Source organism: Dipodomys spectabilis, unplaced genomic scaffold (genome assembly GCF_019054845.1).
Source record: "Dipodomys spectabilis isolate Male_0828 unplaced genomic scaffold, ASM1905484v1 ptg000108l, whole genome shotgun sequence".
Classification (NCBI taxonomy): domain Eukaryota; kingdom Metazoa; phylum Chordata; class Mammalia; order Rodentia; family Heteromyidae; genus Dipodomys; species Dipodomys spectabilis.
In genome coordinates this window covers 218,866-232,766 of record NW_024870785.1, presented here as the reverse complement: position 1 = coordinate 232,766, position 13,901 = coordinate 218,866, and the positions used below count along the sequence as shown (strand labels likewise).

Genomic DNA, 13,901 nt, shown 5'->3' with positions numbered 1-13,901 from the left:
CCGCGGGCCTGGGGTCACGGGCGCACCCCGCCGCCGCGGGCCTGGGGCAGGGCGAGGGTACATCGTCCGTGGCCGTCGGAGGACCTCGACAGGCTGGTTCTCGCCCCACGCGGGGCTCTGCGTGTCGATGAAGACTCGGGTGCCCGCAAGGGCGGCGGGAAACACTTCAGAGCGCGTTGCCGGCGCAGCGCGAGCGCGCCCGGCCGACGTGTGCGCCGGGCCCGGGAGCGCGCCCGGCCTACGTGTGCGCCGGGCCCGGGAGCGCGCCCGGCCGACGTGTGCGCCGCGCCCCCTAGCGCCCCGCCGGCGAGCCCAGGAGCCGGGCCCGGGAGCGCGCACGGCCGACGTGTGCGCCGCGCCCCCTAGCGCCCCGCCGGCGAGCCCAGGAGCCGGGCCCGGGAGCGCGCACGGCCTACGTGCCCCTTAGCGCCCCCTAGCTTGACTAGCTAGTTTTACAGGTGTGAACACTTTTTTTTTTTGGTCGGCCATGGGGCCTGAACTCTGGGCCTGGGTGCTGTCCCTCAGCTCTTCAGCTCAAGGCGAGCGCTCTACCACTTGAGCCACAGCGCCACTTCCGGTTTTCTGGTGGTTTATTGGAGATAAAGAGTCTCACGGTCTCTCCTGCCCTGGCTGGCTTTGAACCGCGATCCTCAGATCTCAGCCTCCTGAGTAGCTAGGATTACACGCATGAGCCACCGGTGCCTGGCAAGCACACACATTTTTCTTAAAATCCCAACATGAGGGGCTGGGAAGGTGGCTTATTGGTAGAGCCCTTGCCTTGCATGCCTGAGGGCCTGTATTGGATTCCTCAGCACCCCAGAAGCAGAAAAAGCCAGAACTGGAGCTGTGGCTCTAGTGGTAGAGCACTAGAAGAGCTGAGGGACAGCACCAAGGCCCAGAGTTCAGGCACCACGACCGAAAACAACAACAAGGGGCTGGGAAGGTGGCTCAGTGGTAGAGCGTTTGCCTAGCATGCATGAGGCCCTGGGTTCGATTCCTCAGCACCACATAAACAGAAAAAGCCGGAAATGGGGCTGACGCTCAAGTAGTAGAGTGCTAGCCTTCAGCTGAAGAGCTGAGGGACAGCGCCCAGGCCCAGCTTTCAGGCCCTACAACCGACCAAAAAAAAAAAAAATGTAGGAACAACCTAAATGCCCACCAACTGGGGACTCACTAAATTATAACGCACTCTGAAGCCTTGAAAAAGAATGAGGTAGATTGTTCTATGGATATGGAAGACATCCAATGCAGGTAAGTAAAAAGAGCAAGTTAGTGGCCAGCATTTAGTACAATCCTAGAGCAAGTTAGTGGCCAGCATTTAGTACAGTCCTAATTATGCAATGAATAAACAGTCCCACAATTATGTACATGGTATAAGAGATGACTTTTTTTTTGTCTTCCAAGTAGTAAAAAAGCATTGGTTGTTCAACTCTTCATCATCCCACTTCATTCTTGTATTTATCTGCTTGGACTGTCACAGTCAAGTAATGAGGGGCTTCAATAACCAAAATTTATTTTCATGAAGTTGTGGAAATGGAGAACAAGATGAAGATGGCTGCTCAATGCTAGCTTGCAGACAGTCATTCTACTATAGGCTCACATGGTGGGAGTGAACAGAATTAAACGACAGCTCTTTCTCTAAGGACTGCACTTTTATGATCTCATCCAAGCCTAATTGGAGTCTGAGGAGGAGGGGATATGAGGCACTCTAAAATAATGCTTTATGTCTGAACTGGTTGAAGTTTTAAAATGTTAACACACAGGAAAAAAACTTTCCAAAACATTTGGATTCCTTATTGAGATACTTAATTTAGAGACAGCTTATCCCACTTCTGGGATAGCTGAAATTAATCCCCCAGATGAAGAGGTGCCAAACTTGAAGAGCCCTGGTGGCTACAGGTGCAGATCACTGTGACTCATCCCACAGTTGCTTTTCTTACCCTTAATTGACTCTGGGAACGGCAGCCTTCCAGGCTTTCTCAGCAAAGCCCGGAGGGCAGTGTAATGTAATGAGAACTTGTTAAAATGCGAATTGCACAATAACTCCTGAAACGAAGAAAAAAGTAACTGCTAAGGAAGAATGGTATTACCAAGCCATTCTTGCCCAGCATCAGACCACCATTTCATGACACCAGGGACAGGAACATTTCTTTTTTGCTGGTCCTGGGGCTTGACCTCAGGGCCTGGGCACTGTCCGAGCTTCTTTCGCTCAAGGCTAGCGCTCCACCGCGGAGCCAGGGCCAGTTCTTGATTGGAGATGAGTCTCGCGGACGCTCCCGTGCGGGCTCCGCCGCTGGCGAGCGAGGAGGGTGGGCGTGAGCCGCGGCGCCCGGCCGGCCCGGGAGCGTCTGACATGACAGAAACTGAAAGCAGAGCTCGTAATCCCCGCGGGGTGACGCGGCCGCGCCACGGTGACTTTCCAGAAAGCGCTTCGGCTGAACTGTCCTGAACATGCAAACGCGCGGAGGAGGGGCTTCGCCTCAAGACCCGGCTCCCACCCCGCGCTGCGGGGACCGGCCTTCCCCACCAGCCGAGGTGCACGGCCGGGGCGGGACCGGCCTTCCCCACGAGCCGCAGCCTGCGCGGGAGGTGCACGGCCGGGGCGGGACCGGCCTTCCCCACGAGCCGCAGCCTGCGCGGGAGGTGCACGGCCGGGGCGGGACTGGCCTTCCCCACGAGCCGCAGCCTGCGCGGGAGGTGCACGGCCTGGGCAGGGAGCCGGGCAGGCCGCGGGTAGGGAGCCGGGCAGGCCGCGGGCAGGCCGCCGGGCAGGGAGCCGGGCAGGCCGCGGGCAGGCCGCCGGGCAGGGAGCCGGGCAGGCCGCGGGTAGGGAGCCGGGCAGGCCGCGGGCAGGCCGCCGGGCAGGGAGCCGGGCAGGCCGCGGGTAGGGAGCCGGGCAGGGAGCCGGGCAGGCCGCGGGTAGGGAGCCGGGCAGGCCGCGGGCAGGGAGCCGGGCAGGCCGCGGGTAGGGAGCCGGGCAGGCCGCGGGCAGGCAGCCGGGCAGGCCGCCGGGCAGGCCGCGGGTAGGGAGCCGGGCAGGCCGCGGGCAGGGAGCCGGGCAGGCCGCGGGCAGGCAGCCGGGCAGGCCGCCGGGCAGGGAGCCGGGCAGGCCGCGGGCAGGCAGCCGGGCAGGGAGCCGGGCAGGGAGCCGGGCAGGCCGCCGGGCAGGGAGCCGGGCAGGCCGCGGGCAGGGAGCCGGGCAGGCCGCGGGCAGGGAGCCGGGCAGGCCGCCGGGCAGGGAGCCGGGCAGGCCGCGGGTAGGGAGCCGGGCAGGCCGCCGGGCAGGGAGCCGGGCAGGCCGCGGGTAGGGAGCCGGGCAGGCCGCGGGCAGGGAGCCGGGCAGGCAGCCGGGCAGGCCGCGGGCAGGGAGCCGGGCAGGGAGCCGGGCAGGCCGCGGGCAGGGAGCCGGGCAGGCCGCGGGTAGGGAGCCGGGCAGGCCGCGGGCAGGGAGCCGGGCAGGGAGCCGGGCAGGCCGCGGGCAGGGAGCCGGGCAGGCCGCGGGCAGGGAGCCGGGCAGGGAGCCGGGCAGGCCGCGGGCAGGCAGCCGGGCAGGCCGCCGGGCAGGCAGCCGGGCAGGCCGCGGGCAGGCAGCCGGGCAGGCCGCGGGCAGGCAGCCGGGCAGGCCGCCGGGCAGGCAGCCGGGCAGGCCGCGGGCAGGGAGCCGGGCAGGCCGCGGGCAGGCAGCCGGGCAGGCCGCCGGGCAGGCAGCCGGGCAGGCCGCGGGCAGGGAGCCGGGCAGGCCGCGGGCAGGGAGCCGGGCAGGCAGCCGGGCAGGGAGCCGGGCAGGCCGCGGGCAGGCAGCCGGGCAGGCAGCCGGGCAGGCCGCGGGCAGGCAGCCGGGCAGGCCGCGGGTAGGGAGCCGGGCAGGCCGCGGGCAGGGAGCCGGGCAGGCCGCGGGCAGGGAGCCGGGCAGGCCGCGGGCAGGGAGCCGGGCAGGGAGCCGGGCAGGCCGCGGGCAGGCAGCCGGGCAGGGAGCCGGGCAGGCAGCCGGGCAGGCCGCGGGCAGGCAGCCGGGCAGGCCGCGGGTAGGGAGCCGGGCAGGCCGCGGGCAGGGAGCCGGGCAGGCAGCCGGGCAGGCCGCGGGCAGGCAGCCGGGCAGGCCGCGGGCAGGCAGCCGGGCAGGCCGCGGGCAGGCAGCCGGGCAGGGAGCCGGGCAGGCAGCCGGGCAGGCCGCGGGCAGGGAGCCGGGCAGGCAGCCGGGCAGGCCGCGGGCAGGCAGCCGGGCAGGGAGCCGGGCAGGCAGCCGGGCAGGCCGCGGGCAGGGAGCCGGGCAGGCCGCGGGCAGGGAGCCGGGCAGGCCGCGGGCAGGGAGCCGGGCAGGGAGCCGGGCAGGCCGCGGGCAGGCAGCCGGGCAGGCCGCGGGCAGGCAGCCGGGCAGGGAGCCGGGCAGGCCGCGGGCAGGCAGCCGGGCAGGCCGCGGGCAGGGAGCCGGGCAGGCAGCCGGAGCCGCTCGGACCGCCCGGGCCCGGCCCACGGCCCGGCCTTTCCCGGTACCTCGGCGCCCACAGAGGTCTCGGAAAGCGTCCTCTACAGGGGGGGACCGGAACCGGGGAGGACCGGAACCGGATAGGACCGGAACCGAGGAGGCGGGCGCGGGGGGGCGCCGGGCCCTCGGAAGCGGCTCCAGGCCCGGAGCCGAGGGCCGGGGCGCCGCCGTCCCGGGACAGGCCGGGCAGACCCCTGACGCAGTCAGCGCCGTAAACGCGTCTCGCGGCCCGGGAACACGGCGGAGGCCTGGGGTCGGGCCCGGGGCGGCGGGCGGCCGCAGGCCAGCGCACCTTCCCTCGCTCTCTCTTCCGCCCATCCGACCGCACTTCCGGGGCGGCGGTGACGTCTCTGTCCGCGCGCCGGAAGCGCGGCGCGGCGGGGGCGCCGGGGGCGGGGCGCGCGCGGGCTCGGGACGCGGCGGCCATCATGACGGCTCCGGGCGGCCCGGTCGCCAGCCGCGGCCGGCGGTTCAAGTGGGCCATTGAGCTGAGCGGGCCCAGCGGAGGCAGCAGGTGAGGCGCCGGGCGCAGCTCGCCGCGGGTCCCTGGCGCGGGCCGGGCCGGCCCGCGGAGAGCGGAGAGCGGGGCCCCGGAGAGCGGAGCGCGGCCGCCGCGGGGCCCCGGCCTCGGCGTGCGGAGAGCGGAGCGCGGCCGCCGCGGGGCCCCGGCCTCGGCCTCGGGGAGGCCCCCTGCCTGCCCCTCCCCCTCCGCCGCCCCCCCCCACCCTTCCGCCTGCCCCCTCCCCCTCCTGCTCCTCCCCCACCCTTCCGCCTGCCCCTCCCCCTCCCGCCTCCCCCTCCCCCTCCTGCCCCTCCCCCTCCGCCTGCCCCTCCCCCTCCCGCCCCTCCCCCTCCCCCCTCCCGCCCCTCCGCCCCCCTCCTCCCCCTCCCGCCCCTCCCCCCTCCCGCCCCTCCGCCCCCTCCCCCCCCCCCCCCCCCCGCGGGCAGGGCGCGTGCGTCCTGTGGCTCGGGAGGCTGCAGCTGGGGTCTCTGGGCTCGGTCTTCAGGGGCCGGAGTGACCGGGGCAGCGGCCAGGGAGACTCACTGTACCCCGTCGGGTACTTGGACAAGCAGGTGCCGGACACCAGCGTGCAGGAGACGGACCGGATCCTGGTGGAGAAGGTACCGCCCGCCCCCGCCTTCCTGCCCGCGCCGCGCTCCGCAGCCGGCCTTCGCCCTGACTGCCCTGCCCCTCAGTCAGAATGCTTTACAACCGGAGAACAAGAAGTCCGGGCCGGACGTGGGCACCGCAGCCGCTCAGGAGGCTGAGATCTGAGGATCGCGGCTCAAAGCCAGGCCCTGAGACTCTGATCTCCAGTGAACCACCAGAAACCCGGAGGTGGCGCTGTGGGAGAGCGCTCGCCTTGAGCTGAAGAGCTGAGGGACAGCGCCCAGGCCCCGAGTTCAGGCCCCACGACCGACCCCCTCCCCCCAAAAAAACCCACAAACCAGTAAGATAAAGTGTGGAAGGAGGTCGGAAATGGTCGGTGGCAACACCTTCCAGTAGAGAATTCACCCTTTTCTACTTAAATTCCAGGACTCCACACGTGTAATCGGCCAGGATGTACTATAGGGCTTTAATTTACTGCCTTCATCCGTCATCCTGAACCCAGTCACCATCCCAATCTCAGATTGTTTGCAGTGGACTTAAGAACTCATGTGTGCTGTGTATGTATTTATGCCTACATATGTGTGCACACAGACACGCAAACACTGAATTCTTTTGAGGCGTAGTTTATGTACAATAGACCACTGCGCTCTCCACCTTAGCATTGTTGACATTGGGGCGTTGGTTGGGGGCTGGAGGGAGCTACGCGCTGTGTGCCAGTAGCTCTCTCTCCAAGTTGTGACAATGGCAGATGTTGTCTCCCATGGCACACTGCTTCCAGCTGGGATCCTCTAAACGATCTGGTGAGCTTTAACAGTCAGTATCCTCATGAAACCACTACTGCACCCCTTTCTGCAGTAAAATTCTAACTGGTCTCAATTCTACCTTGCACCTTTCTTTAATCCAATCTAACATAGCAGTCATCTGAGTCACATTAGTAATCCTAGTTACTAGGAAGTTGAGACTAAGAAGGATCACGGTCTAGGCTGGCCTAGGCAAAAACTCAAGACCCTATCTGAAAAACTTCTAAAGCAGAAAAGGGTTGGAGGTGTGGCTCACATGGTGAGCACCTGACTGGCAAGCTTGAGGTCCTCACTTCCAAGACCAGATAAAAGCAGGCCACATGCCAATCCTAGATGTTCAGGAGGCTGATAATTTGAGTATCACTGTTTTGAAGTAGGAAAAGTCTGAAATGCGTTTTCCAATTAACCACCCAAAAGCCGGAAGTGGACCTGTGGCTCAAGTGGTACAGCACTAGTACTGAGTGAAAAATCTCAAGGACAGCGCCAGGGCCCTGAGTTCCAGCCCCAGGACCAGTACAAAAAAATAAACAAACCTAAGTTCCATCGTTCCTACTCAGTTACTCTCTCAATTATTAGTGAACATTCTCTCATATCAGCCTTCTATTATGACAGTGATTTCATTATCTTGGAAACTGTCAGATATGTATCCCAGGTATCTAGAATGGTGCTTGAAAACTTTGTTCTCATTTCTCTTACTATTGCTTATTCCTATTTGACTTTTGTTTCGTGAAATGCATGTGGTTTTTCACATGAAAATGAAGAAGCCATTATAGATCTTTTTATTGCTAAGTATTATACTTTTTCATCTTGGCACATTAAGGTACATAAATACACAAATTATCAAACTATTTTAGAAAGTAGGTTATAAAATAACTTTATGACAATTCCATTGTATAGATGATTTGTAAGGAACCATATCAAATATAGTTCAGCTGTAGCTCCCGTACTTTGCTGTATGGGAGTTTGAACTCAGGGCCTCACTCTTGTTAAGCTTTTTCTGCTAAAGGATGTCACTTTACTACTTAAGCCACTCCTCCTCTTCCAGCTTTTTGCTGGCTAATTAGAGATGTCTCAGCTTTTATCTCCTTGAGCTAATTTTTTTTTTTTTATGGGGGGTCAGTCATGAGGCTTGAACTCTGGGCCTGGGCGCTGTCCCTGCTCTTCAGCTCAAGGCTAGTGCTCTACCACTTGAGCCACAGCGCCACTTGTGGGTTTCTAGTGGTTTACTGGAGATGAGTCTTGCCCGGGCTCCTCAGATCTCAGCCTCCTTAATAGCTAGGATTACAGGTGTGAGCCACCTCACATCTGGCTTAAGCTAGCTTTAAACCACCAAGATCCTCACATTTCAACACCTGAGCTAACCGTGTCTGGCAAATTTGATACTGTTATCAGTACTTTCCATATGATTTGATTCATAGAATACTCTTGCTAATTTCCATAGGGGATTTTCTAACTACTCTTGCACCCTGTTTTGGCAGTGTTTCTGTGTTTGAACTTAGAACCTCAGACTCACTGACCTTCTCACTCCAGGCTGGCACTATGCCACTTGAGTTACACCTCCACTTCTGGCTTTTGGTGTCTAATTGAAAATAAGAATCTCATGGACTTTACTGCCAGGCTGGCTTCAAACTTAAAATCTCCAGCCTCTGAATAGCTAGGATTGTAAGTGAGCCACTAGTATGCGGCTTGTAATTAACTTTTAACTATTGATTTCTAGCTTAATTTTACTGTGGTCAACAAAAACAGACTTTGTGTTTTAAGTTGAAATTCATTGACATTTTTCTACATGGATCAGTAAGTAGTCTGTTTCTCTAACTTGTGTTTGAAATGAATATGAATTACTCAATTATTGGGTACAATGTTATGTCAGTTGGATCATCTATTAAAACCTTAAAACCTGTTTTATCTGCTATTGACTGAGGTATACTGTCTTCAACTATGTGGATTTGCCTATTTCTTCAGTTACAAAAGGGGCAGTGATAAGCTGCCCAAGTATAAGAAGAAACGCAGGAAAATCTTTAGCTAAAATCACATGAAAGGAAAAAAAAGGTATCTGAGCCAGGTATAGGTGGCTCAGGGTATAATCCTAGCTGCTCAGGAGGGACACCAGGATTGCAGTTTGAAGTCAGACAGAACAAAAAAGTCTGCAGACTCCATGTGTCATAATCTGCAAAAAAGGAGTGGTTCATGGTAATCAGAAGGCCCCAAGTTCAACCCCAGTACCAGCTTCCCCCACTGCTGCCCCCCCCCAAAAAAAGAGATACCCAGAAAACCTCTAGAACAATGCAAACAAGAGAGGGCACTTTTTTCTATTGTAGAAGGGAGAACTCCTGGTGCAGACATGAAGGTCTGCTCACTCAGGAAGGAACTGGGAATTCTGATCATTGGACGGACTTGTGGTAGGTACAGGACGTACCCACCAGCGTGTAAACCATATGTGTGTTTCAGCGCTGCTGGGACATCGCCCTGGGCCCCCTCAAACAGATCCCCATGAACCTCTTCATCATGTACATGGCCGGCAACACCATCTCCATCTTCCCTACCATGATGGTGTGCATGATGGCCTGGCGGCCGGTCCAGGCCCTCATGGCCATTTCAGCCAGTAAGTATGCTTTAGAGTTTTTAATCATCTCTGAAGTAGCTGTACAAAGGAATTTCCACTCAACAAGGGAGGTTTTGAATATAACTTGATCAGTGTCACCCCTCCCCAGCCCTTCCCTCACTTTTTTTTTTCCCTCTTCTTAATTTGTAGGGTACACATTGCAATCTGACTGCAGTATCCCCCTCTGCATTTGTCCACCCTTTTCCCCTTGACCCCACTCCACCTCTTCCAAGTACCCACTTCCTGGTGTTTTATTTTGCTGAACTTTGATCAGTAAGTATGTTTTTTGTTTTTGCCAGTCCTGGGGCTTGAACTCGGGCTGGGCACTGTCCCTGAGCTGCTTTTAATCAAGGACAGCACTCTTACCACTTGAGCCACAACACCACTTCTGGCCTTTTTTATCTATGTGGTACTGAGGAATCAAACCCAGGGCTTCATGCTTGCTAGGCAGGCGCTCTACAACTGAGCTACCTTCCCAGTCCCCAGTTCTTCAATAAAAACCTGAATTTTAATAACTGAAGACACAATTTTGGGTGTAATTTTTGGTTAGAGGCTTTGCAGGGTGCAAGTGTTGGTAGTGGTGAGTGGTGGTCATGGCTTCCTCTTCGCCTCTGGTGGTCCAGTTTGCCCTCGCACTGAGAGTCCGCCTCTGTCAACAAACGGCCGGCTCGATTCACATTGACTGGGGCTGCGACAGCGTCTCTTGTCTCAGCAGCTTTCAAGATGCTGGAGAGCTCAAGTCAGAAGTTTCTTCAGGGTCTGGTTTATCTCACTGGGAACCTGATGGGCTTGGCACTGGCTGTTTACAAGTGCCAGTCCATGGGGCTGTTACCTACACACGCGTCGGACTGGTTAGCCTTCATCGAGCCTCCAGAGGTAAGACTAAAGAAAAGCTGAATTTGGAGCAACTGTAATACACAGTGGCTAGCTGCCTCATCTGTCTGACAGTAAGAAACTAAAGGGTTGGTATTAGGGTTGGCTTTTTTTGGGGGGTGGGGGCACAGTCCTACCGCTTCAACTCAGGACCTGGGCGCTGTCCCTGACCTTCTTTTGCTCAAAGCTGGCACTCTACCACTTGGGCCACAGTGCCACTTCTGGCTTTTTCTGTGTATGTGGTGCTGAGGAATCGAACTCAGGATTTCATGCATGCAAGGCAAGCACTCTACCACTAAGCCACCTTCCCAGCCCCTAGAATACATTTCTTCAGTAATAAAAGCTAGTAGGAATATGGAAATTATAAGGCAAACTACAGCTTGATATTAAAAGTATTAACTACTTGATTCCAGAAGTTTCTTTAATATTCATTCATCACTCACTTCCTGTTTCTGCTTTCAGAGAATGGAGTTCAGTGGTGGAGGACTCGTTTTGTGAACTTGAGAAAGAAGCTCCTTGAACCTAAAGTAAATGGACCTTATTTATATCCTGCTCTAGGCCTAGTAGCTCCTAAATGTGCTCACTCTTAAAATAACCACTGACAATACCCAAAATCTCTTTTCCATGGTGAGGAGACAAATGCTAAATGGTAATATGACTACAAACACAAAAGAAAATCTTACCACAACCCCTGCCTGAAAATAATGTAGAAAACTTTATTTATCTGTCAGTACAGAGCAAAACAATACAAGCAGAACTATGTAAACAGGAGTGTTTCAATAAATTAAATGCTTTTAAAAAGTTACACAAATTTCCTTTGAATCTGTATTTTACTGCTATTTAACATAAGCTGAAATAATTCTATTGGGGATGCATGTGGGAAAAGTGAGAAACCAATGCTGTATGCAAATTAAACATGATGAAAAGAAAAACGAGAAAAAAGAGCACGTAAATATGCTTACAGGGTAACTATGACTTTTAATACCCACAATGAGGAGTATTTAACGCGGGGATGGGGGTGGATGATTGGTGGGATCCCTGGAGCCACAGGAACTGAAGGCAATGGAATCGACAGTGGTGACCTTTCCCGTGCCGGGGGAGGCGCCCCTGTCCAGCAAGCCTGTTGTTAAATGCCAGCTTTTAAGACGGCTGTCTATGGAAGGCAGGGCCCGCGGTGGTAGAACGTGTATTTCTATAATCTGCCCTGGAAGTCCTCGTATCCAAGAGGCAGGAGAAGATCTTTCTCTTCCCTCTTGAAATATAAATCCCCTTTCCCTAAGGTGCATTCTCTCTCATCCAGTTTTTATATTGCTTTTTATTTGCAGTGATTAAAAGAGACAAGACACTTTGCAGACAAACAACCTAAGCAACACATACACACGAAATGCTCTAGACAGATGAGTAAATCTGGCCTAATAACCATTTTCCATGTAACAGTGATTTTGTTTTAGGGCCTGAAATAATGGTTTTGCAAATATCCACTAATTCCCTTATTTCTTTAAAAAGATTCTTCGCTCCAACCACAAACAGCCCTTCTAAAATTAACCTTATATTTCACAAATACTGGTCTATATTCTGTATGGAAAAAGTATCTATCAGTTTGGCCAAGGGTACATGTGAACGCTGAACAAGTCCTGGGCAGGCTGACCTTTTGCAGATACTGGACCTCAGGAGACCCGACCCATTACTGCTGTGCTCACCTATGAATGGAGTGTCGCCTTGGGATCTGTAAACAGTTCCTGAACAAACTATTTTTTGTTCTGAAAGCCATACCGAAGGGTTTTCTCTGTTTCTGGGCCAAATGATCTGTGAGACTTAGCGTCAGCTTTGTTCCTGCTCAATAATCAAAGAGGAGTGACACTATTAATAAAGTCCGTTTAAAGCAGCCATATTGTAGGCTCTGATAAGAGTTTCCTAGGCTGGAAGCCAGATGTTTTGTGATTAATGAAGCAGTAGGCAGAATGCTGAGCTTGGCACATGTAGAGCATTTTGGAAAGAAAAATAGTAGACCCCAGCTTGGTAACTGTCAGAATGAAAAATAAAATTGAAAGGGTTGAATGGTCTTACTTCCAGAGTTTAGGCAAGTGCCTCGAGTCATCTGTGATCATAGCTTTCTCAGTGAGAGAGAAGTTCCTTGTCTGTCACTTTTAAGTGTCTAAGGAGTAGCAATTCAGTAACTTTGGCACTGTAGGAGTATGGCTCTAGAACTTAAAATTCCACTGTAGAATTCTCCCTTTAAAGATGGTCCAAAGCTTCAAAGCATTTTAGCCAGTCTTCCTAGTACTTGTTCCTTGATTTTTTTAAAAACCTATGTTAACAAACTAGGCATACAAAGAGGGAAAGGAGAAACTACTGGCCTGTATGCTTCTCAAATTCACCATGTATGTATTGCTTGTATTACACAGATAACCACAGACTGTATTTCAGTAAATCTTAACAGCTACCCTTTAAATTCCCTTAGTTCAGCCATTTGGAGAGAACCTAAAGAAAACTTCTACCTAAAAAACAAACAAACAACAATTTCCATGATAACAATGCCTGCATTAATACCAAAGAATGGGTCATAAGGGAAACAAATGGCTGGAATTTAGACTGACAGTGTAGATACTTAAACTTGGTATTTTGGGGTACCTTTGAGCCATGTCGTGGATTCTGTACATTAGTACCCCAAGAGTCAATTTGAGCCCAGTAGGTACACTGAAGAAAACCAGATGTCTTCCGTCTTGTCTTGCTATGGTAGGTCACCCTACAAGGACAGTTCTGAGTACTTAGCCATGAGCTCTAGTAAGGTGAAGCTGTCTCTGCCTGCCACCCTGAACCATGACTTCACTGAACCATGACTTCTGAGACTGATCTTTAATAACTGTGGATGTGCTTGCTTTAACTCTTTAGCTAAATTTCTAGCAGCCTTTTTTTTTCTTTTTAAATCAGTTACTGCCTTCAGCTTTGCTTGTTAATTCTAACTTGCATTCTATTGGTACAGAAATGGCTCTTTTGATGTGGAGGGACTATTTTCTGCTTCTGCTGGGACAGCAGATGGAATGGCAGCCAGAGCACATCTACTTGTAGTCTTCTGAGCAAGTACCTGAGGCTCAGCGCAGTGTGCAGAGAGCAGACTCGGGAGTGGGCGTGGTGTGAGCGCGGTCACTTCCGCAGAGGACGAGCCTTCAGGGAGGCGTGGCAAGCAGTGCTCCGGGAGTGGGCTAAGAGTAGATGGTGATCACCTCGCTGCCACCGCCGCGCACCAGGAGGACTCGTTCCAGCCCCTCCGTCAGCACCTCCAGGAACTCCATGTCTTCAGAAGTTGTCAAGGAGAAGGGTGCACCATGCAAGTGGCAAACCGGCCATGCTACTTAATTACATATTCAGAGCAGGAAAGTCCTTTGTTAGTTTCTAAATGTTATTAAACGGAACCAGCTGGATGCCAGCAGCTCATGCCTATAATCCTAGCTACTCAGAAGGCTGATAGCTGTTTGAAGCCAGCCCAGGAAGGAAACTCCATGACAGTAGTAGGGCAAAGCAATTAAGATCTCATGTCAAAAAACAAAAAATGAGGTTTGGGGTCAAAACCAAGGGATATAAATTTGTCTACCATGCATTAGGCACTGGACTCAACTCCCAGTATCAGAGGGAAAAACAAACAGCCGAGTTTACCAGACCCAATCATTACAATTACTCTGTGTATATATTCCAGTAGTTACATATCCTTTGGTGCTCAAGGAATGAAAACCTTAATAGTCAAATAGTCTATGTAATAGAAAAAGATTTTCTTTTGATCTTTAAATACCCTTTACTCTATGGTCAGCTAATGCCCTGATTTCCATTCAGTTAATCAGGTCTCCTACTTTCGTTATTCCTGTGAGACAGAAAATTGCAGTATTCTTCTAAGCAAGAGATGGCTGCACAACCTAAGCTAGAGAAATCAGATGTAAGCTCCCGGTACTTTGGCTTTAATAGACGGACGTAAGGAACAGACAGTGCCTGGAGCTCGTCATTTCCAGCAGTTACCCTCGCCTGGTGATCAAGCCC

The 13,901-nt window shown here is 54.7% G+C and overlaps 3 protein-coding genes across 9 annotated transcripts in view; 1 reads left to right on the top strand and 2 right to left on the bottom strand.

Moving 5' to 3' along the window:
• Positions 1 to 2,215: 2,215 nt before the first annotated feature.
• Positions 2,216 to 4,913, bottom strand: LOC122114407 (basic proline-rich protein-like). Its single transcript, XM_042687572.1, has 3 exons — positions 4,779 to 4,913; positions 2,519 to 4,527; positions 2,216 to 2,348 (listed from the first exon to the last, which is right to left on the bottom strand). Exons 1-3 carry the CDS (start codon positions 4,911 to 4,913, stop codon positions 2,216 to 2,218), a joined length of 2,277 nt encoding a protein of 758 aa, XP_042543506.1.
• Emc4 (ER membrane protein complex subunit 4) lies at positions 4,868 to 11,456 on the top strand. 3 transcript variants are annotated; one of them, XM_042687856.1, is made up of 5 exons: positions 4,868 to 5,000; positions 5,494 to 5,608; positions 8,846 to 8,999; positions 9,712 to 9,875; positions 10,335 to 10,464. In XM_042687856.1, the coding sequence occupies exons 1-5, from the start codon at positions 4,915 to 4,917 to the stop codon at positions 10,368 to 10,370; spliced, it is 555 nt and encodes a 184-aa protein (XP_042543790.1). In that variant the 5' UTR covers positions 4,868 to 4,914; the 3' UTR covers positions 10,371 to 10,464. The 3 variants fall into 3 exon arrangements, with proteins under 3 accessions (XP_042543790.1, XP_042543788.1, XP_042543789.1); XM_042687854.1 differs by having other exon boundaries at positions 4,886 to 5,000; positions 9,715 to 9,875; XM_042687855.1 differs by lacking the exon at positions 9,712 to 9,875 and having other exon boundaries at positions 4,886 to 5,000; positions 10,335 to 11,456.
• Slc12a6 (solute carrier family 12 member 6) overlaps positions 10,565 to 13,901 on the bottom strand; it is a 65,395-nt gene continuing 62,058 nt past the window's right edge. For all 5 annotated transcript variants that reach the window (XM_042687849.1, XM_042687850.1, XM_042687851.1 and 2 more), the window contains one exon: positions 10,565 to 13,167. In XM_042687849.1, coding sequence (XP_042543783.1) covers positions 13,076 to 13,167 — 92 coding nt within the window. In that variant the 3' untranslated portion in view covers positions 10,565 to 13,075. The remainder of the gene's footprint in view (positions 13,168 to 13,901) is intronic.

Bases quoted from the DNA above. Each gene is read 5' to 3' on its own strand.
- LOC122114407 (XM_042687572.1), bottom strand. From the start codon at position 4,913: ATGGCCGCCGCGTCCCGAGCCCGCGCGCGCCCCGCCCCCGGCGCCCCC. The intron at 4,528-4,778 runs GTGCGCTGGCCT...CCCCCCCTGTAG, and splicing joins GGAAGAGAGAGCGAGGGAAG to AGGACGCTTTCCGAGACCTC. The intron at 2,349-2,518 runs GCCGGTCCCCGC...CTGTCATGTCAG, and splicing joins CACCTCGGCTGGTGGGGAAG to ACGCTCCCGGGCCGGCCGGG.
- Emc4 (XM_042687856.1), top strand. From the start codon at position 4,915: ATGACGGCTCCGGGCGGCCCGGTCGCCAGCCGCGGCCGGCGGTTCAAG. The intron at 5,001-5,493 runs GTGAGGCGCCGG...CTCGGTCTTCAG, and splicing joins GGGCCCAGCGGAGGCAGCAG to GGGCCGGAGTGACCGGGGCA. The intron at 5,609-8,845 runs GTACCGCCCGCC...TGTGTGTTTCAG, and splicing joins ACCGGATCCTGGTGGAGAAG to CGCTGCTGGGACATCGCCCT.